A 23331-nucleotide genomic window follows, 5' to 3' on the forward strand; every position below is an offset into this window, starting at 1 on the left:
TCCTTTATCATGTGCAGAAACCAACAACAGCCTGTTTAAATGGTTCATTCTTGAATTTCCATTCCTCATTTAAATGCAAAATGTCCCATTTTTCACTGATTCTGTGAACTGAACTTCTAGGAATTAGCTTTCCATCCCAACAATTGGCAGCCAAAACTAAAGGAAGTATACTGTATGATGAAATAAGGGATACACAAGAAAGTGGTGCTATTTTCATGCTCTCATGTTGCTCCCGAGTTTGCATGTTCACCCTGTGGGTGCATTGGAGGATTTAACAGTTGTGAATGTGGTTGTCTATTTGTGTGACAGGATGATCTGGATAGGTCTGCTCTCTGTCTGGCACCCAGGGTATGCTGGGTTAGGTTGGTTAGATAGGCAGCTATAGGAAATGGATGGTAGGAGAAGTGGGTGAGGTGGTTTACATTAGTAAATATCTTTGAGGAATTAAACATCTACATGGCTCTGTTGAGGTTCATGGTATAATATCATAGCATGGTTAGGGCTCAGTTAAGTTAAAGAAAAATGGCCATGATCGCACACAAATCTCTCTCTCAAACAGGAAAATAACAAAAAAAAGGGTTTGATATCAAACTGAACAGAGTATCTGTTAGTTATACTTCATGTTTTGGTGTTGGTATGTCAAAAACATGCCCTGTCCTCTACTGGTTTCATAGATTAGATGGAAGCTGTTAATGCTGACAAATACTAACTGATTTGCTGTATTGGGGTATTTTACATAAGGGACAGTTCCTCAGGTTCAGGCAGGGTGAGTTGACAGAATGAAAGCGTTAGTGTAGCCACAACAACACTTCAAATCTGGCCTCAGTAGTATCACCTAACCTAGTTTGGGATTTTTGGATGTAATATACTGTATATATGTATATTACAGTTTAATATACAGAGTATGAAATACCATGTAAAAGATTGTCATTATCATTGTCAAATATAAAACTAAGCAGGTTGTATATACTGTACATATACGTATGTGTATACAGTACATGCATATACTATATATAAACCACCTATAAAATGTAAATAAAGTAACTTATTACATGACAATATTTACTCCTATGTGTGTATTTTTTCTGCTTCTTTTTGATTCTCTTTGTTCAGTTTTGCTGTTCTTGTTTTGGCTGTATGTCCATGTGTATCTTTATGAACATTGTTCTTCCAACTGTGTGTAACTATCCAGAGCCACTAAAAGCCAGTGTGAAATACCTTGTACATGTAAAAATACTTGGCCAATAAAGCTGATTCTGATTCTGAAATCATAATCCAGTTAAGCCCATAATCTAATTAAGATCTACTCAGTATGTATGGCTTACTTCAATATTATGTGGGTAATTGAATAATTAAAATAGGGATTGTTATGGAAACATATTGAAGTAGAAAGTGAGTCATACAAAATTAGACTAAACAGGGATTGCTAGGTCAGTAACCATGGCTCTCTTGTGTAAAATTTGTGGTAGAGTCTAGAGATAACAACAATCAGACAGTGAATGCATTAGCAGTAGTTGCTTCATGTACCAAAGGGGAAACTGGAGGAATATGGGACACGCAGCTTTTAGCTGAGTGACAAGCTACAATAGTAGCTGCAAACTAAAAGCAACAAAACCACTAGAAATAAAGAATCAGTACCAACATTTCACTGTGAAAGGGAGGCAACATTTTTTCAGGCTAAAGCTTAAGTCTGGGGAGTCTGTCCAAAACAGACAAGCAAAGTCAGTCACAACAGCTGGCAGGGCAAGGCTGTCCTGATAGCCTTAAGCAGAATAGATCACTGGGTGAATGCATCTAATGGAGGACAGCCATAATGGCTCCTTTGAATAGTCCATGCAGAGTGAGCTGGACCACTATGAGACATTATCACATTAGTAGAAGTGTTATAAAATGTTTTCTCTATCAAAACATAATTTAGTACATGCATACAAACAAACAAAAAAACATAATAAGCTCTGTATACATATTAATGATAAAAAAAAATCACCTGATATTAAAGCAGTACCCTGCTTAAATTTGGGCAAATACAGCCACTGACTTCTGAGAATTATCAGTCATACACTCACCTACACACAAATATGCAAAAAATTTTAAGTTTAAAGAATTTTAATCGACAGAATAGACATCCCCTTTCAATGCACTGTTCATTGTTCACCTGCCTGGTTATAGAAACCGTTTTTTGGATTTGTTGCATAAGACTCAGAAATTGCGTTTCCATAGCAACAGCAATTTGATGCATGTTGCACTGCCAGTTGTGATCACCATTCTAATTTTGATGTAAATTCCCCACACAAAACTCTGCTCATTTAACATAATTAAAATTCAGTATTCCAAAAAAAAGATGCATTTCACTCATGTATCTTTTTACTCATGTAAAAGATTCATATTTATAAAGATTAAATGATTATAATGTTCTACCTTTGTGGATGTTTTTGTTTTCGTCAGTGCATGTGTGCTAGTCATCTAAAACACCCAACACAAAATGGCCAACACAAACTAGTTCAGCAGTGACCCCATGGCAAGGGCAGCCACACACATAAATAACCTGCCACAGGCATCACTCAAGATGGAGGCTAAATCACACTGCACTTAACTCTATCATGGTACTCCCTCTGCCTATCCACCAGATCAACATACACCACATCAGTCATTGGTTCCCTTGTGAATGTAAAGCCTGTTTCTCATTCATGTATATGCTACGCTTCTATATATAAACATTATAATAATCAGGATCTACAACAGTGTTTGCCTGATTAAAACAAAATTTCAAAGATGTAATATGAAGGCAACGAGACAGATGATGTCTGTGGTGATCTTGCATTCCACATGACAGATTTTACAGATGCAGTAACAGATCTGTATTCCTGTCTTGTCCGGCATATGTCTCTAAATCAGAGCGACAACCTGTTCATATCTGTTTCTACGGCGATGCAATGACTGCTTTACATTTTCAAACAGCCCAGTCACACAATAAAATGTCACATCATTTCTCTCTCACATTAGTGGACAATCGCTGAAGACCCCTTTACGGTACCCCTTCAGCTGTGGTGAAGGCTCTAGGTGTTAAGACTCATGACGCCATTGTGCATGGGTTCCAGCCAGGGTATCTTCTCTGCTGATCTGTCACCCTCAAACAAATGAGTCAAGCACCCACATACTGTCTCACACTTGTGACTGTTGTAGTTGCAATTCTAATAGCAAAAAACAAAACAATACCCACAAAAGGTAGAAATGAAGATTTATTTATTCATGGTTTATTGTGTATGGCAACTGCAACATTTACAGTGCGCTTTGTGAAGTACATTTGCAGACAGCTGCATGGATAGACTTGTCTAGCAGGACATAATTGCTCTGACATGGCCGCATTGTATGTGATCTTTAGAATTTATTCCTAAAAATCGCATTAAAAACGACAGGTGTGATAGTAGCTATAGTTTACACTGATTATGATAATACTCAAATCTCATATTTGCACATGATGACACATCACTAACCCTCACATCCTCCACACATTCGGGGCTTAAAAATGCAGACAGAGGGCACCAGAGAACCCCTTCTACTAAAATGCCACTGCATGCCAAAGCTTGAACTGACTGTTGCAATCTGCAGCCTTAAGCAGGGAATTAGCCTCCAAATACTGAGGATAACTATTAAGGACTAAACCAAAATCACATGAATTAATGTAAAAGGAGACTAGTTTTAAGTTTAAAATTCATGTTAGAAATCTGTTAATACAGATGCAGATGCTGAAACTGATTTAAAATGGACTTTCTTATATTTTACTATGAACAAATCTAGACAAGACTCCACTAATGCACATATTCTAGTTAAAATATGCTTAAGCATCTTGCTCCCATCTTGGAAAATCTCCATTTTTAATAATCTAATCCTGAGGGAAGGCAAGTAGGTACAGACACTCTCTGTGAGGTGTTGTACATTGTGAGCTGGAAGAGACATTTCATCAATAACTTTATTTAATCAATATAAACTGTGTTGTGCATGAGTCTAGCTCTGCAGAGAAGGTAGTTCTCTGATTGTGAAGAAATCAGATTTCCAAGTGATTTATGATGAAACTCAAAGACTAGAAATTACACAGAAAACTGCAGCACTGCACAAAGAAATACTTATCATGTATAATAAGGCCATTCATCTCCTATTTTGGACAACAAAATATCATCGGATCAAGCTTATACTACTACTTTAATGTAGATAGAGGAGATATGGATTTCTGCTGTTTACGTGTGATATACATACAGTAAGTGTACCATGGAAACTCTCAAACACTATGTAAGCCTGCAGTGTCACCTGAGAGAAAAGGGTTGGTGGTCAATAACCAGTGGTGGAAAGTAACTAAGTACATTTACTCAAGTACTGTACTTAAGTACAGTTTTGAGGTACTTGTACCTTACTTGAGTATTTCCATTTGATGCTACTTTATACTCCCCTCCACTACATTTCAGAGGGAAATATTGTACTTTCTACTCCACAACATTTATTTGACAGCTCTAGTTACTTTTCAGATGAAGATTTGACACACTGGATAATATAACAAGCTTTTAAAATACAACACATTGTTAAAGATAAAACCAGCGGTTTCCAACTTTTTTGGCTTTTGAGGTTTTACAAAAAGCAGTGTGTAGTCGGGGTCACATTTCAGATGTCTGTGAGTTGTTAACAGCTTCAACAAATAGTGATTTTTCCCTCTAAACCTCATTTCAATAAATATTCAAATGATCCAATATTTCATGAAAAATCAAAGAGAAAAAGTCCAGAAACTGAAACCAGATTTGTGTATCAGCACTTTGTTTTTTCTTCTTTCCTCTCCCATTAATCATCTCACGAACCCTCAAATTTAACTGATGGCCCTTTGCAGGGTCCCAACCCCCAGGCTGGGAACCACTGGACTAAACTAGCTAACTGTATATAAAGTAGTTGAAACTAGCTCCACCTCCAGCAGCTACAATAGTAACATGCTGCTTACACACTGATGCTTTAGTATTAATAATCTAATGATGTCATATATAATAATATATCAGTCAGAGGTACCAAACCACTACTTTTACTGCAATACTTTAACTACATTAAGTTATTACATGAAGTTGATAATACTTACGAACTTTTACTTACGTAGGATTTTTCATGCAGGACTTTCACTTGTACTTTCACTTGTGAGTATTTTTATATTTTTGCTGTATTGGTACTTTTACTTAAGTAAAGGATCTGAGTACTTCTTCCACTACTGTCAATAATCTTCTAATCTTATCCCCCTCTAACATACATACATAGACAATATTAACAATTGCATAGTCTGCGGACTGATTTTCTAGACCAGCCTGTCTCTGTGCAGGGATATATCAGCACTAGATTCAGTTTACTTTAAGTCCCACTATTTAGCATTTATAAGCAGTATATAAACATTTAATAAATGGTTTATAACATACTATGATATAGTTGTAAGCAAATATAAGGATATTTTTGATGTGGTTTGTTTATTATTTATTGTGATGTTATTGTCAGTATTTATCAACAATTATAACTTCTTCTGAAGAAATATTCTGCATTATTACAACTTTGTTTTACTATATTAACATTTATTTCATGTTATTTCTTGTTTTTACAACTACATTATAGTGTGCTATAAACCATTTATTAGTTCATATACTGCTTATAAATGTGAAATAGGGGGACTTAAAGTGAAATGTTAATCTGCAGGTCTTTGAACTGTGAGAGCAAACCTCAGCCTGTTTATTCAGCCATTTAATTTCACATCATTCATTCTATTTGAATCGTTGAAAAAAATCTGATATCAATATTTAAAGCTGCCTTATATGCTATATTTATTTAAGATACTTTAAAGTAGAGAATTAATGTGATTATGTGTAAAAAGAGAATTGTGAGTGAATTGTTTAACAGAAACATTTCCAATTTACCTTCAAGTAAACATTGCAAAAAAAAAAAAAAATACACTTCAATGTCCTGGTTTATCTCAGCAGGATTGCATAACACTTTCAGCACCATGGACAGCACCAGTTTTGAAAATATAGCCCACAGGGAAGGAGAATTGATGGCGAGTATTACAGCAAAAGTCAGCACACATGAATGTAGCCACAGGTGCACTGCTGACTTCCACAGCCTACTTCCAATTCCTTTAAAGCACAAGTAATCTTTAAGGAATTTAAGGCCTTCAATATATATGTAGAATCGTCAGTGTTGTAAAGCACTGGTGAGGTGAGTTAAACTCCCATCTAACAAATCATATAACTTTTTTGAATTTCATATTTTAAATTTGCCTGATTACTGCTTTATTATAATTTCCCATTTCACTCTATTATTCTATCAGGAAATTGCTTTGGAGTGGGAAAGTCATATCAAAATATTGTATGCCAAGGGGAAATGCTCCTTATACAAATTCACAGGGCCCTGACACATCAGTCTCCTGTAGGACCGCAGACTGAAAGCCATGTGTGGTCACAGTGAAGAGCAGACTATGCAATCTGGCTCTAGGCTTTCACTAATCCTGACAAAGCTATTATTTGTCTGCTTCTGCGTTTTGAACTGCAGGCACATATCCTTTATTTAGTTTTCAATTTCCAAGAATTAGCACAGAGCGTTTTAGAGAGAAACTAGGTCAAAATGTGTGTATGTGAGGAAATTTCAGAGAGAGAGAGAGAGAGCATGTGTGTCCCATTCCAGAAGTCACTTTTGATAACTTCAGATTCATCACAGACACAACAGAGAGACAGATTAAAAAGCTTTATTCAAACTAGCATGATCAGGCAGAACATTAAAGCCAAATAAGCAACATCAAAATCCGACAATTAACTAGACTTGAAAATAAAGCAAGGCCATTCTCTCCCATACTTGTCTTTGATCCACTAAGTGGGATGGAACTGGATTACGTTTGATGCAACTCTTGAAGCATACTGTACAATCTGACTGGCAAATAAGCAGAGGAAAAACTGAGCTGTGTACACAAATGAGAAATGACACACTTTGACTATACCAAGCAAGAAGCACAAGCACTTCCTGTGCCATTCAATCACAGTGAATACAGAAGATATCAAAAAAGTCTACTGTATAAAAAACAGTATAAAGCATTTAAATTTACAGTAAATGCATCTACTGGTTCTGAATAGAACATCTGTTCTGAAACCAAAAGGCTGAGCCCCTATCCATCAATGTCTAGCAAATTCAAGGTGGTATTTTATCATGGGGTTAACTGTTAACTTGTAATACTGTAGGAAATGCCATTATTTCATTCATCAAAAGTCACATATACCTTTTACAATGCAGAAGGCACGCAAGGAGCTCATCAGATGTGCAATTTATTAATTCTTTAAACACTGTTGGAATCAACCGGTTCAGGCAGTGATTGCACACACAACATGTTCTCCACAGCAAAAGATCCCTCATTAAGTGTCATCTTAAGTCTGACAGACAGACAGACAGCTGTGTTTATGTCTGGGCAGCCTGCTGTAATATTGACGCCAGGCAACAGTGAGGGAGGAAAAGAGAGGTTAGGTTTTGCTGACTCAGGATATGTAGCTCGATACATCCAGAAACATTCTCTCTTTGCTGCATTACTGAGTGAGTGCTGCAATCACATTTAGATTCGGTGCATTTTTCAAAGGGCTGTCATCTGCTCAGTAGTTCTTATGCACTGTCTATGGGTTCAGCAGTGTTTTTTTTTTCTTTTTTTCTTTTTTTTTGTTTATCTGCAGAGTCAGTGCCAGAATACTGCAACTATAATTAACACCAAGTTCTCCATGTTCCTCCCATTGAGATTTTATCATTTAGCACCCTAATAAGTGGTCCTAATAAGCTCCTTGTTTCTGAGAAATTAAAAGTCCTAGGCTTTGCAGTAGTGCAATGGCGCTACCTTTGAGGTCAAACAGGTCAAGAAAAGTACCCTAGTTTCGATTTAAGTTATCTACACTACCAAAACAACATCATATGCACTAAACTACACATATGCAACACAAAATGCCCTTGAAGAAGCTCACAAAAGCAGCATTAAAAGTTAATACATAAAATATCTATAAAAACATGAAAATTCATAAAACAACACCTTGCCTGGACCTTAGATTCCATTATATTGTACCATGGCAAAGATAAATACATTTTCAATATTCTCACTCTTTTCCATAAACACAGTATTTATCATTACAAAATTTTTTTTAAATTTCTACTGCACCTGTATTTTTAATTGATTAACACAATTTGCACTGAGTGCAATAAATGACTGCAGTTTATTTTGTATTGCCAGTTTTTTCAGCAGTCATAAGGTTGGGAAGATAAAAGCTTATATAAGTAATAAGTAAAATCTTTTTACAAAGAAAGCTGAATTGACATTTTACCCTGTTTTCAATGTTTTACTCTCTGCCCACTCTGACCCCACCCCAATCTGTGATGTCAGATTTCCTCTGAATAAAAATTTTATTTGAGGGGGAACGTCCCCCGTGCTCCCTCACTCACCCCGACAAGCTGTGTGGGACGAGACAGGCTGAAACAGAGTAGACTTTGAAAATGAACATATTTCAGATACAATTTTTCGAAAAAAAAATAAATATTGCAGTGTAACTCCTGTCTCCACAATACATCCAGATAACTGCACAGCCAGTCAGCACACTTTTCTATAAGGTATGAATTGCACACCTGACATTTGTCGTGTCAAAATTTGTTCACCTGGATTACAGACAAACAAAAACCTCAAAGTTTTTCTACTTCTCTGACCTCCTTATCATTTCTTTAGAACTACAGAACATACAATCAAAATGAAAATTTACAGCTTTCTTGTCTTTCATTCTTTTTTTTCATTTTCACACATTCATCACTGTTGAGTACAACAAATATTGTTAAAAAACAGAGAAATCTTAAATCAAATCACTGATTATTTTCATTGGCAAATTACTAGTTGACAGTGTGAGCCTTACTTACCAGCATGACTCATAATACAGTAGAAATGTTTTATAAAAAACAGAAAAAGAAAAGAAAAACACCAAGTGTAAAGCCTGAAATACTGACATAACCAGCTACAGTTCAGTATTTAATCAGATTTATGGAAGAATCATATTCACCCTGATTCATATGTGTATTTGTGAATAGGCGTGTTTTGAATTTTTGCTTAAAAGAGTGTTGCATGATGATGACTTATGTATAGGTTGAGCTACTGATGGTTTCTAGAACTATAGCACACAGCGTAAACCCTGGAGGGAAGGCAAATTAGTCCATTGAGAAGTTTTAAAGCATTGAGGAGAGAATGATTTACTACATGAGGCCACTCTAGTAATGTCCTGATATCCTGCCATAAATGATATCTATGTCCAAATATTTTGAACCTGTAGAATCATGCAGATTCATGCTTAAAAGAGAAAAGAAAGGTAGAAATCTGAGGTGATTAGTGGTTGATGTTTGTTTGGGGGGTTAGAGGGACTAGAGAGAAAGAACAGTAGGAGCAGAGGGACCGAGGGAGGACAGATGTTTCATATCTTCTTTGTGAGTCACAGGGAAGAATTTCAGCCAGAGACTCCCATGAAGAGATGATTATATCATGGCAGTTCTCTTCTGGGTTCCTGCTAAGACACAGAACATAGAATTAGCCCAAAACAGAAAGTCAACCTTAATATAAACTTATAGAAAGTCCTCACTCATGCAACAGTGGATCGTGACTGGTTACTGCCACCATCATTGACATGTCATTGGGTTTCAGGGACATTGAAATTCAGGGAAAGTGAATGAATAACTTGTTTCTATATTTAGGTGCATTTTTTTCAATGTATTCTTTCAAATTAGTGTTGTTGGGTATTCAGAATTTTAGAATCAGACTAGCATACACAGCTAAAATAACATGACAACGCTATTAACCAATATGGGGAAGCATTAAAGCATGCACAAGCAGGCATCACAGTGTGCTATTTGGTATTTTGTGGGCCACTGGTTACGTCCACCGGGTGAGTTTACCAGAGGGGGAAAAGAATAGCCTTCAAATTATTGTAGGACATTGCCCACAGATTTGAAATACGTTCTCGTGCTTGTGTGTAGGGATGCGGAGATAGTTGGTACAGTCACTGCTCTTAGGTACAGTATGTCACATGCTGAGAACCTATTAAGGACAACTCATTCCTTAATCCCTTTTTTGCTATCTGTGCCATCATTTTGCCCTGAATCTCCGCCAAGCTAGCCAGATGTGGACAACGCAACTCTGACCAGCAGCCAATTTTATCCTAATCTCAGCTCTCAGTAAGCTGATAGGTTTTCTCACTTGAGAGACTGGCCAATTTAAATTTTAGTGCTCACAATGGCATCACATTTGAGCAGAATGGTGAGTTAGTGGGGGACAGAATCTGATCGGGGACAAATATGCTATTCTGCTCCATTTAATCATGAAACTGGGAACTGTGACAGTTTATTAAACCAAAATTTTGAGCTGAACCAAAAAGATTGATACCAAATAGAAAAATAGAAAATGTCTACACAATTATAGTGGCTCTACAGGATGTAGTTAGCAACCAGCATACCTCCAGTTGTAGAATGGACTTCCTTTCATTTTGAGTACTTAAGAACAGAAAAAAGAGACAAGTTCAGTGGTACGTGTGAAACTCAGGCAGTCAAACTCACACTTACAATATACAAACATCTTGCACAGGTCTCTCTTTCTCTCTCTCTCTCTCTCTCTCTCTCTCTCTCTCTCTCTCTCTCTCTCTCTCTCTCTCTTTCTCTCTCTCTCCATATACACCTGTGCATTTAAATATATTCATATTGTTTAATCAGTCAGTATATCACTTGTTCCAGCTTAGTCTGCAGGTCCAGCTGTACAAAAGCAAACAACATCTGGGTCGGTTTCAGCAGTTCTACATTGATTACAGTCTACTGTGTGCGGGAGCGTTGCTGAAGATGTGACTGCAGATTCCCAGCATGATGTATTCCATGTCCTTGAAGAGAACCCTTCCATGTCTGGGCTTCTTTGAAGTACTCCCCCTCTTAAAGCCACTAGTTATGCTCTGATTGTGCGTTATGCATCTACAATAAATGACCTACATACCACATAAGACATCGAACAGTGGCACATTTTCAGTTTGTGGGGGCGTTATTTGTTTGGCCTAATTATGCAATGAGATTGCAGATAGTTGGCTCTAGAAATACACTGATAATGAACATCAGAATATGTTCTTATCTTAGTTGTAACTCTTGCCTTTGAAAATAGATGCCTTACAGTCCATTATATATCTATCAAAAAATGAGTGAGGAAATAATTTGGACCAAATGCAGTATTTTTACAGCATCATCCTCAATAGCACTTTGGCCAATTTCTTCTTCTTCTTTTTCAATTGCATCATGTTTAAGTTTTAGATTTCACAAAGAAAAAGTTTCAGTGCCTAAAACTGTGCACATATACATCGGATATCAGCAAAGACCATAAAGTAAGAGACAAACTCTTTACCAGTTAATACTTAAAAAATTATGAATAAAAAGTGAATAAAATAGAATGAGCAGAAACATGATACATTGATACCTAGGGATGAGAGAGGAGTGCACACCAGTGTTGGAGAGGTGCTGACCAGGATGAAAGAAGTTGCACACTAGTAGCCACGATGCAAGAATAATTGAATAAGTTGCCAACTTTTCGACAAGACAGTCTTTTTAATGGTATTGAATCAATAATATAATCAATATCAATACCTTGAAGACGACTCATGTCGAAACATTGGTCAGGTATTCTTACATCGACTACAAGTGTGCAACTACCTTCCTTCACTATATTGATACTTAAGACATTGATAAAAAAGTTTCACATTTTGAATATTTGACCTATTATGACCTATTATATATGTATTCTTGACTACAAAATGATGGTAAGATACATGCTCATTATTATCATCCACAGCAAATACAATAAAACATTGTTGGCCTTCCAGGGAAAAAATAATGATAACTTTTTTTACACTAAGTCCCTCAACACAATTTAGTTCTGCATTGTCTGTAAGCACCACCAACAAAAGTGTGCTGCCATTTAAAATAATGTCCCGTATCTGTCTGTTAACAATAACTCACAACCAACCCCAGCTAGTATTTCACTTATACATACCTCCAGTGTGGATGCTCTGGAGTCTGTGGTCTCACTTGGCCCTATGCTCCTGGGTATACTGGAAACAAAATACCCAGCTCCTTTGGGGATTATCGGCTGTCTCACAACCACTTTGCCTTTCCTGGTCTCTGCGAGGAACAAACTGTACCAGTAGGCATCACTGGAGATCAGGGTAGAATCTGCGATGGTGGAGCTTCTCTGGCTGATCACGCTGTTCCTGCTGATCACGCTGTTCCTATTGGCCGGAGGGATCTTGATGGCCTTTGGCTTTGGTTTTTGACACTTCAGCACAATAATAACCAAGATGGTAATCAGGAGCAGAAACGACACAGCGCCTAAACCGATAACTAAATACAGGTTTAGGTCAGTGAAGACGTCATATTCTAGTGGCAACTCTGTGGTCTCTGAAAAGGACATCACATGTTCTACTGTTGATATCTTGATGGTGACAGTGGCAGAGAGAGCAGGGTCACCATTGTCTTTGGCAACAATCACCAGCCGCTGTTGTCGAGGGTCTCTGTAACTGAACATTCTTGTTGTCCGGATTTCTCCATTGTACTGATCTAGGCTGAAAAGGGATGCATCACTGATCTGCAGGAGCTGGTATGTGACCCTGGCGTTCTGCTCGGAGTCCGCATCGATGGCGATCACTTTGGCCACCAAGTGTCCCTTATCTGTGGACCTTGGTATCACCTCCTCAATGACAGAGCCTTGCGCCCGCCAAGGTGACACTATGAGAGGAGTGTTGTCATTTTGGTCCAGAATGATGATGTGTACCGTCACATTGCTGCTCAGTGGGGGAACACCAGAGTCTCTAGCCTCAATGTGGAAAAGGAAATCCCTCTCTCTCTCATAGTCAAAGGTCTTCAGGGCATAAAGATCACCGTTCTCTGGATTGATGGAGAACAGCATTGACATAGACGTGTTAACAATCTCCTTCTCCATTATGAAATAAACCAAGTACTGGTTCTCATTAAGATCTGGGTCAAACGCACTTAGAGATGTCAATAACGCCCCTGGTAGATTATTCTCCACAACATGGATTGTGTAGAAGGATTGGGAAAACGTGGGAGCATTGTCATTGATATCCAGAATCTCTAAAGTGATGGTCTCCTTTTCAGTTAAAGGCGGCGAACCTTTGTCTGTCACCCTCAGTATGATGTCATATTTGCTTATTATTTCTCTGTCGAGTGGCTTTGAAACCAGCAGCTCAAAGAAACCCTCTGAAGATTTGTTCAGAAGGAACGGTAAGGTCTCTTGCTGACTCAAGCTGAGCTCCACTTTCCCGTTGACTCCAGAGTCCCTGTCGCTGACACTGACCACCGCAATCAATGTCCCAACAGCCACATCCTCAGTCAGTGAACTTTTCAGAGACTTGATGGTCACCTCAGGGTAGTTATCGTTCAGATCTGTGATGAACACCATGACTTTGCAGAGTCCTGACCGCGGGTTGGCCCCTCTGTCCTGAGCTTGTATGTGCATCTCAAAACTCTGACTCTCTTCATAATCTATCACCCCTTTTACCTTGATCTCACCAGAGTTTGGGTCAAGTGAGAAAAGCTCTTGTGTCTTCTCAGAGGTGTATAGTGTGTATGAATATAATAACTGAGCGTTTGTGCCTTCATCCAAGTCTGTTGCATTTAAGGTCATGACCACTGTCCCTGCAGCGGAGTTCTCTGGGACGTTGACTTCAAATACTGGCTGACTGAACAGGGGGGCGTTGTCATTGATATCCAGGACATTAATAATGATGCTGGCTGTGCCGGAGCGGGGAGGGACCCCTCCATCCACAGCTGTTAAAATCAAATTATGAACTGCATGCTCCTCTCGGTCCAAATTACCACTGAGCACTAAATCGACATATTTGGAGCCATCGCTGCCGGTTTGTATATCTATGTTGAAGTACCTGCTTTCGCTGAGATAGTAGGTCTTGATTGAATTCGCCCCCACATCCGCATCCACGGCGTTTGTCAATGAGAATCTCTCACCGGGAGGGGATGCTTCCGAAATGTCCAAGTGCATTGTCCTCCTGCGAAACACAGGCGCGTTGTCGTTGATATCCATGATTTCTAGTTCGATGTTAAAAATACGAATGGGATTTTCAAGTATGACATCCATTTTCAGAAAACACGAGGTTGTTTTAGTCATGCATATGCTCTCCCGGTCTATCTTCTCGCGGATGATCAGCTCCCCGGTTTCTTTGTTGATGTCAAGGTAATTTTTGCTGTGAATGACATCGAGCTTTGCTCTCCGCTGCACCAAACTGCGAACATCCAGACCCAAATCTGTGGCCAGATTGGCAACAAAGGAGCCCTCTTCCATTTCCTCCGGAATAGAGTACCGAGTGATGGAGAGCGCAAATCCCCATAGTGCAATAAAAGCAAAAACACCCACCATCAATCGTGTCCGTGAAGGTGCAATGATAAGCGCCGTCATTATGGTAGGCTATGTTTAAAGATAGAGATGAAACAGATCAGGTTGTCTTGATGCAGGGGAGCGCCGGTGTCATTCTTGCTTCTACGCGTTGTAGCTGTAGCTGCAATAGGCCATGTACAGTACAGCACCGCTGGAGGAGCTGGGCTCTCACAGCAATGCTCTGCAGGGGCGTGCGCAGCATTTGTGTGGCCTCAATGGAAATAAGGGATGCACATATTTAAAGGCAGGTACCACAAATTCCAATTAAGAAATAACAAATTTCTGATCCATTTTTTTTCTTTGCAGCAGCTGCTGCTTGCATTCTATGTTGACCTAAAATATGAAGAACAGTTGTTGGATGTGATGAACACTTTCTTTTGTAGACATATATGTAGCAACAATTTTTGATTCTAAAGAAATTTCCTTTGTGGTTACAAAGTAATATTTCCATGAAGTTACCAAAGGTTTAAAAAACCTAGCATTCAAAATTCTCAGCAGGTATGGTTCAAATAATTTGTTTTATTTGTTTATTGCATAATTAGGAGAAATTCAACAAACACTCTCTGGGCGCTCCTAGGCATTTAAAAAAAAGAAGCTAAAAATGAGTGATGGATTGTTATTTTATTATTGAATTATTAAACATCAGGGAGTCATCTTAATACGAATGAATATTGTCCTTTGAAATGACAAGTAAAGGCAAGGCAAGGCAAATTTATTTATATAGCGTCTTATCCTGCACAAGGCAACCAAAAGTGCTCCATGAAAATAGTGAAATAATACTATAAAATAGCACAGAAATAGTAAAACATTACAGTAAAGATAAACTTTGGGGAGACTGATCGTTGTGCCATAGCTCAAACAGGTTTTACTTTCTGTCATTATTTGTGATTGCTGCTTAATTTTTAATGCTAGGGAGATATTTATTGACATGAGGGGTGATAAGAAGAGGATGACCCTCAACATTCCTCTACTTTAGCTCTCTCCAGTGTCAATTCAGAGAATTACAGGGAGATCTGGACTTCACCCACCACACACACACACGTCATGCTATCTGTTATGTTTAATGGATTTAAGAGGTTATTTTGAACAAATGTATCCATTTGCTGTATCAACCTTCCCTCTCTGTCATGTCTATATTCAAAAGAAAATATATCTGTTGATTATATATTAGTTTATCTCTAATGAAATTTTACAACATTGTATTTTTCTCTCCTATTGAATGTTTTCAGCTACACTGGAAATATTTTGAAAAGTCAGGTAATTAACATTTGGCCAGTTGTTCATGGGAATCAGAAAATACACCACCAACCAACAAAACTGGGAAAAACTACAGGCATTGTACAGTATATCACCAGTATCTGTGGTTTGTGTTAAAGGATTAAAGATTTTCTTATGTAATGGAGCTCATCAGTGAAAGAGGGTTGCTGTCCTGTTGTTTGGCAGCTGTATCAAGTGGAAGAATTATGGTAAGAAGACAGCTTTTTGAGTGTACTAATATTTGAGTACACTTGAGTAAGCCATAATGGTAAACTCAGATTCTGGAGTTTATTTTTTGACTAGTGAGTTGGATGTTAGTCTGACCTTGCAGGGAAACAGAAGTGTAAGGGGAATTAAATGAGTCTTTTCCCTCAAATTTCTTTCAGTATTTTTTTTTAAACTACAAGGGGCTACAGGGCTCAGGTGATAGACTTGGTCAGCAAGACACTTGCACACACTGAAACCCACATTGCTCCCCATATGTGCATCAGAAAAAAATATAAGCCATTTTGAACAAAAGCTAAATTATTTCAATGTAAAACTAGGTAGAATGTAGATAAAATACTGTATATTAAACAGTACCCAGAGAAGAAATATACTCATAACTTGCCAAATAGCTTTGTCAGAGTTAAATCTCCAGTTTTAAGATTTTCCTTCTTGTAGAATGACCCAATGGCCCATCGCACATAGTTCAGATGTACATTTTAATGATCAAATGCGTAACAAATTTGCAATGAACAAAAATGTTGAAAGCATTTTTAGTATTGTCACAGTCATATGTGAAGGTAGAAAGGACAAGAACTATCTAGGATAGATAAAAATCTATCATAAATTATTGATTTTATTTCTTATTTGTCTGGTGCAGATACAGTATTACTTGTAATAGAGATATAGAGGGTCCTGTTTGCTCATATGGATTTTTAATATTATCTTATATTGATTGTTTGTTATTGTTTTTGATAATATATATGTGTATTACTATTATATATATTATAATAGAAACTAAATGTGGTCGTTTGTTTACTGTATGCACCATATATGAGTGTATGTAGCAATTTAAGAGGTATTTGTGAGGGAAAGGCACCCTCTAGTGGAATAAATGGAAACTGTTCAACTCAGCCAAAACTGTGGAGAAAGGTCGGAGCTGAAGAGAAGTAAAGCAACATAAATTGGCCTTTGGACAGATTTTACATGGCACAGAAGCTGCACATATGTGTCTGTGCTTATAGCACATGGGACATATGTATTAGAATGACTGCTAAGCCTGGCTATTTTTGGTACTGGTTGTGATACAGCCAAATATAAATCTTGGCTCACCTATTAGTAATTATTGGCAGGATAAAGTAGTGAGCCTATCTGAATATGTGTTTTAAATTCTGGGTGTTCCAGTAGTCTCTAAATGACAGGGATTCTCCTCAAAGGTTTTATCCATCTGATTCGGTCTTCAGAGTCTTCAAAATAAATCTGAAATTGGCCCTTGGCACTCATATTTTTCTAACACGAAGCGGTTTAGTGAGGCAGTCAGGCCCAGATTAACCCATTGGTCTGCGGTAGTTCAGTTAGAGGCGATGGATCTTGGGGATTAACTCCACAGTGGTAGTTTAAAACCCTGGGTTCACTATCTAAGAACGTCACGAGAAAAGGTTAAATGGCACTCAGAGCCTTAAGTCACAGCACAACAATAATAACAGCTTCAGAAACACAGGTGTTCATGTCATATAGTGAGGATCCACCTGGCCATGACTGTGCTCTTGACTTCTATTTCTAGACTGAGCAAGAGGGATGAGCTGTAAACACAACCTCTGATTCCTCTTTGTGGGGAAGCAGGATTAAATGGTTCAAATTGTGCAGTGGGGTTATATTTGGTGTCCCCAAAATATGACTCAAGGGCTCATACCTGTGACCCCTGTGGAACTGAATCTCATTATCAGTATCCGTGCATAAAATGACTGCATTTGTAAGCAGCTCTTTTACTTCTACTCTTCTCTGCTTACTGAGAGGCAGTTTTGAAGCCAATTAGCTAACTGTGCTCCTGCCACGTTTTATTCAGTGCTCTCATTGCCATGAGATTGCATTTGATCTTATGAATCTGCACAAAGCTCACATACTGTAATTGTGAATACATTTATTATACTACGCTCTCACTCTGATACAAAGAATCTTCAGTGTCAGCTCTTGATGGTGGCAAAATGATCAGTTCAGTTTACTGTCACTGCTTTCCTGTTACGTCGTATTTGTGTTGATGTGTTTATTTATTCATGAAGAAATTCATGCTCATGTGACTCTAGCTGTTATTTCAGAGTGACATAAATACATAATCACCTCAGTCTCTGACACAGCGTATCCTCCACCAATGAAAGGTGTAAAAGTATATCTTGAAGCAGCTTTTCCTTTGAAGGCTATAAGGTTTATTGTTTGCACAGTTATTTCACATCTTTGACACACAGAATTGCACTCAGTACAGCTGTCGCTATAACACAAAAAGGCGGCGCTACAGAAAAGTGACTGGTACTTGGATAACCCTTGTGCTGAAATCATGAACTGCTGAGAACCAACAAGACAGATTACTGCCTTCAAACTAGACTAAATTGATGGAAAAGTCATTTTTTGCTGCTTGGAGATCTCATCGTAACTCATAATAGACCTACTTGATTTCAGTATTTACAAAAATAAAAATATACTTGTGGTGAGGATTGGTATTAAATTACACCAAGAAAAGGAGAAATATAGTCTGCTAGCCTCCAAGAGCAATATTTCCACTATAGTGAAGCAATTCATAGTTAATAATGGAACCAGTCAGTTAATGGCATATGTATCATACACAGAATATACAGTACAATTGGTGTGTCATTTAAAGATATCATTACTTATGAGATCATCATCATTGTCAAAAGACTGTTCATAGTTTGAGATGAATCTCTTTTTCTTCCCAAAAGTAGAAAAGGTGTTATACACATCCAGTTCACCTCTGGGTGCAAGCTTCAGAGTGCTGTATCCAGACGTGGTGCCAGGAATGTATACATTGTGCTGGTAGTCTGGTGGTTCACAATGAGGCTGAGTGTACTTTGGAGTCCATGAGTAGTTAGGAACTGCTCCCTCTTGAAGAGACATCTTGCAGTCTGTAAAAATGTGCATAAATTACAATTTGTATCGGAAGATTATTTCTGCAAAGACCTCATATTTACATACAGTATGTTTCATGTGAATAAGGTGGTTTTAAAGGCATCTTAATTTCAGCTATTTTTCAAATAACACTTCTTGCAGCGACTTAAGCAATCCTCATGTTGATGCATTAAAATCCCCTCCGTTTTGGGGGCCTGGTGTTGTCTGCTTTTTCATTTACCATTTTATATTTCAGACTAAATCCTTAAGTACAGACATAAGGAGAACCTCCACCTGCCACACACCACCCTGATGAGCCCAAACTTCCACCTACCATTCATATGGCTTCCCCAGGTCCAGTACTGTGGTGCCACAGAGCAGGAAATCCCATCAGCATCATATTTTTGTTGACGTGTAAGTGTACCCTCCATATTTGCTGAACTATACCTGAAAAGATAGAGACAACACAAGTATAAATTTAGCTGTGTGCATGTGTGTGTGTGGATGTGTTGTAACTGGCTGAGCTGTATTCACCTCTTGTAGGCCGAGTTGCGCTGGTTCTTGGTCCAGGTCCAGTCCTTGTTGGAATACTTAAGCTGCACAGTTGAAACATAAAAAAACTTTTTAAATCAGTGACCAGCTCAAGTACAAATGCCCTGCCTAGACACAGTGACACGCCTTTTTCTCCCTTGTTTATGTTGGAAGCCAATAGCTGATAAGTTCCATAGAGAGAAAGTCAAGTTTTAGTGAAACAGCTGGAAACCATTACACAGTGTAGCTGACTAGAACACAAATACAGCAGTGGCAGTGTTAAGATCAAGAGAAAGCTTCAAGTCTAGGGTAGAAATGTTTTTCTCTTTTTATCCCTGCATCACTTTTTATCCCTGTGTCAAACACCTTGTCACACTTTGATAATTTACCCAGACTGCAAGGTATGCTGTCACAGCACTGAGGCTATGTTTTCTACTGGATTACATAAAACATTGAAACTTGTTTTCATCCTACAGACAATAAACCAGGTTTGAAGAATTTGTAATAACAAATCTATGATGTTCATCTTATCCTTCTTGACATTTAAGATCATTATAACATTTTATAGTTTAACATCCCTTTATATTAGACAAGTTTTTTAAAAACAAAAAGTAATAAAGAGTGGTCTATGATAGAGCTTGTTGGAGCGCCCCCTAGTGTGTGAAATGCACTGTTACATTTGCTATTGTACTCAACCTTTCTGTCATTTTTAATTGAAGTGAGGACGACTAATGAGAGAGTGGATGTAGTTTTTGGATCGGCCCAAGTGTAACACTTACACCAACTACTGTGTTGATTTCAAAGTCTATCTTTCCCACAGTGAAAAGTTAATATTTTACTGTTTTGCCGGCAAACAACATAAAATAAGAGGCTTCATCTCCACTTTCCAGTATATTTTGAAGTTACTGTACCTCGTTTGGGGTTGCGGCTCTGTTGTTGGTCAGTTCATTACGGTCCAGTGCGCTCCAGCCAGACGTCAGGTAGTCTGTACTCTTTGCATTATTCTGCTGAACTGACATTACCGGACTGCAAGGTTTGAGGAACATGAAGTCACTTTTAGATAATTCCGGTGTCAGACACATTTTATAGCAATAGACCTGAGGAAGTGCGCTGTTGCTGTTTGCCTCTGCGCAGCCGGACGCGCCGGAAGACATCCGAACATTTAAGTTGGACTTTTTGAAAACCTCTGTGGCGGTAGATGTTTCTGAGCGAGAACAGCAGCAGCAACACTCGCTGATGGAGAGGAAGTTGGACTCTCTGTTGGACGGTCTGCCCTTCAGTCTCCTCACTGCAACCAGGACAATTATAGCCACCAGAAATGTGAAGGAGATTGCGCCCAGAGACACGATTAAGTACAGGGTGAAGTTGGAGTTGTGATGTGGGCTTAGTGACAGGTCACCCAAATCGGGCTGTGAATCTGGCAGGCTGTCAACTACTGACAGGATGATGGAAACTGTGGCCGAAAGGGGTGGCTGACCATTGTCCTTCACCAGAATGACCAGTCTGTGCCTTGTGGGGTCTTTCTCCACCAACTGGCGTATTGTCCTGATTTCGCCTGTGTACAGAGCAATGCTGAACAAGCTCGGGTCTGTTGCTTGGAGCATTTGATAAAAAAGACGCGAGTTTTGACCTGCGTCTGCATCCACCGCGTTGATTTTGGTGATAAGGTAACCAGCGTCAACTGATCTGGGCACCGCTTCGGTGGGTACCGTGCCGTTTTGTGGAACTGGTGACACAATTACGGGTGCATTGTCGTTTTGATCCAAAATAAAGATATTCACTGAAACGTTGCTGTTCAGCGGCGGAAAACCGGCGTCTTGAGCTTGAACTGTGATCTGAAAGTTTTTAAGCTGTTCGTGGTCAAAGGATCGCAGCGCGTAAAGGTTCCCGCTGTCTGAGTTTATGGACACGTATGTGGACACAGACATTCCCTGTATGTCACCATCCAGGATAGAGTAGGATAGGTACGCATTTTGACCAGAATCTGGATCCAGTGCGGTCACAGAGCAAATGGATGCCCCCGGCGCGTTATTCTCGGTCAAATATACAGTATAGGAAGGCTGTTTGAAATGAGGCGCGTTATCGTTCACATCAGAAACTTGGACCAAAATAGTTTTCCTAGTGAATAAAGGTGGGGAGCCCATATCTCGGGCGGTGAGGGTGATGTTGTACTCTGCCACTGCCTCCCTGTCTAGAAAATCACACGTTACTAACGTATAGTAGTTCTTAAAGGATGAGTGGAGCTGAAATGGGACGTGATGGGGGATCTCACAGTCCACGTTCCCGTTTTCCCCTGAGTCTCTGTCCATTACACTGATGACTGCTATCACTGTCCCCGGGGGTGCGTCCTCCTGCACAGGTGTGGACACTGATGTTAAAATCACCTCAGGAAGGTTGTCGTTTTTATCCAAAATGTTCACTAGTACTTTACAGTGAACTGCTACAGCGGAGGGACCTTTATCTTTAGCCTGGACATAAATTTCATGCATCCTGGCCTTTTCATAATCTATCACTCCTTTGACTTTGATTTCCCCCGTGCGCGAGTCTACACTGAAAAGCTGTCGCACTTTGATGGGAGCGTGGCCGCTGAATGAATAGGTGATGTCAGCATTGGGACCCTCATCTAAATCGGACGCATTGAGTTTTATGACAACTGTGCCTTTAGGTGCGTTTTCAGCAAGTCTCACTCTGTAAAACGACTGATCAAACACAGGCGCGTTATCATTTGCATCCAAAACTGTAATATCAATTTGCGCAGTGCCGGATCTCTCCGGCGCGCCTCCATCCACTGCTGTTAGGACCATTTGATGCGCACTCTGGTGCTCTCTGTCTAGTGGATTTTGTAGGACTAGTTCTGCAAATTTACTGCCATCACTTCGCGTCTGTATATCTAAAAGGAAATGTTCATTTACACTCAGCAAATAGGTGCGTAGCGAATTGGATCCCACGTCCAAATCCTGTGCGCTCTCAAGTGGGAAACGGGATCCTGGCGCAGCAGACTCCGATATGTCCAGATTAAATTCGGTCCACGGGAAACTAGGAGAGTTATCATTCACGTCCAAAATTTCTATCTCTACCCTGTACAGCTCCAGGGGGTTTTCTATGACCACTTGCAAGTGAAAAGAACAAGATAAACTCTGCTCGCATAGTTCTTCACGATCAATTCTTTCGTTGACAAATAAAACTCCATTTTCTAAATTTACCTCCACATATTGCTTCTTGGCACCTGAGACTATCCGGAATCTGCGCGCAGAGAGTTTATCCAAATCCAAGCCCAGGTCCTCTGCAATATTGCCAACAAAAGCTCCATGCTCCAGTTCCTCTGGGATTGAGTAGCGAATCTGTCCCCAGACTGCATCCAGGAAACAAGTGAACAACGCAAGACGGCACACTGCATGCCATTTCCCACAGAGTCTTTTCTTCGCCCCTTGTGTGTCCATCTGTAGGCTGGATCAATTCCGCAACTCACAACAAGGACTGTGTCTCTAGTCTACCACTCATAGAAGATGATTAAAACAGAACTGTGTAAAATACAGTCTGGAAAAAAAACTTAACATTGGTGGGACTGGAACAGCGCCTGCCTGCCTGAGAGAAAAGAGAGGAGAGAGAGAGATGTGCAAGGGCTACTAGCCTATCTCAGATTAGTGTGCGTTTTGTGTGTCTGTGTGTGCGTGTGTTTATTATTGGCCCTACTGTTCCAATACGGGGGGGGGACGACATCTGCTCGGATAATCTTTCCTGCCTACTAGCCCGATCACATTTATGTCACAGCCTCTAGTCTTTGACCGTAGGTCAAACGTTGTTGTTTCAGTTTCTTTTAAGTGTGTTTCATCATTTTGAACTGAAATTGTTGAGCATAATCCGATACAAACAAATCTTCCTGCAGTATATTCACTCTAATTTATACAAGTGAAAAGTTACAGTTACAAACGGATGATTAT

The 23331-nt window shown here is 39.2% G+C and overlaps 2 protein-coding genes across 5 annotated transcripts; both read right to left on the bottom strand.

Moving 5' to 3' along the window:
* Positions 1-6738: 6738 nt before the first annotated feature.
* On the bottom strand, positions 6739-14658 carry LOC137195358 (protocadherin alpha-C2-like). 4 transcript variants are annotated; one of them, XM_067607633.1, is made up of 3 exons: positions 12086-14658; positions 10518-10554; positions 6739-9572 (listed from the first exon to the last, which is right to left on the bottom strand). In XM_067607633.1, exons 1-2 carry the CDS (start codon positions 14519-14521, stop codon positions 10543-10545), a joined length of 2448 nt encoding a protein of 815 aa, XP_067463734.1. In that variant the 5' UTR covers positions 14522-14658; the 3' UTR covers positions 6739-9572; positions 10518-10542. The 4 variants fall into 4 exon arrangements, with proteins under 4 accessions (XP_067463734.1, XP_067463733.1, XP_067463731.1 ...); XM_067607632.1 differs by having other exon boundaries at positions 6739-9575; XM_067607630.1 differs by lacking the exon at positions 10518-10554.
* Positions 14659-18001: 3343 nt separating this feature from the next.
* Positions 18002-23107, bottom strand: LOC137195359 (protocadherin-10-like). The gene is made up of 4 exons (XM_067607634.1): positions 20302-23107; positions 19394-19455; positions 19194-19306; positions 18002-18876 (listed from the first exon to the last, which is right to left on the bottom strand). Exons 1-4 carry the CDS (start codon positions 22828-22830, stop codon positions 18605-18607), a joined length of 2976 nt encoding a protein of 991 aa, XP_067463735.1. The 5' UTR covers positions 22831-23107; the 3' UTR covers positions 18002-18604.
* Positions 23108-23331: the final 224 nt, after the last annotated feature.

Source organism: Thunnus thynnus, chromosome 13 (assembly GCF_963924715.1).
Source record: "Thunnus thynnus chromosome 13, fThuThy2.1, whole genome shotgun sequence".
Taxonomy (NCBI): domain Eukaryota; kingdom Metazoa; phylum Chordata; class Actinopteri; order Scombriformes; family Scombridae; genus Thunnus; species Thunnus thynnus.

What these genes read in the sequence shown, in the direction of transcription:
- LOC137195359 (XM_067607634.1), bottom strand. Translation starts at nt 22,830, where the DNA reads ATGGACACACAAGGGGCGAAGAAAAGACTCTGTGGGAAATGGCATGCA. An exon ending in GAGCCGCAACCCCAAACGAG is followed by an intron (nt 19,456 to 20,301) that starts GTACAGTAACTT and finishes TCAACTGTGCAG; the next exon opens with CTTAAGTATTCCAACAAGGA. An exon ending in CTGGGGAAGCCATATGAATG is followed by an intron (nt 18,877 to 19,193) that starts GTAGGTGGAAGT and finishes ACATTTTTACAG; the next exon opens with ACTGCAAGATGTCTCTTCAA.
- LOC137195358 (XM_067607629.1), bottom strand. Translation starts at nt 14,521, where the DNA reads ATGACGGCGCTTATCATTGCACCTTCACGGACACGATTGATGGTGGGT. An exon ending in CCAGAGCATCCACACTGGAG is followed by an intron (nt 9,576 to 12,085) that starts GTATGTATAAGT and finishes TCTGTGTCTTAG; the next exon opens with CAGGAACCCAGAAGAGAACT.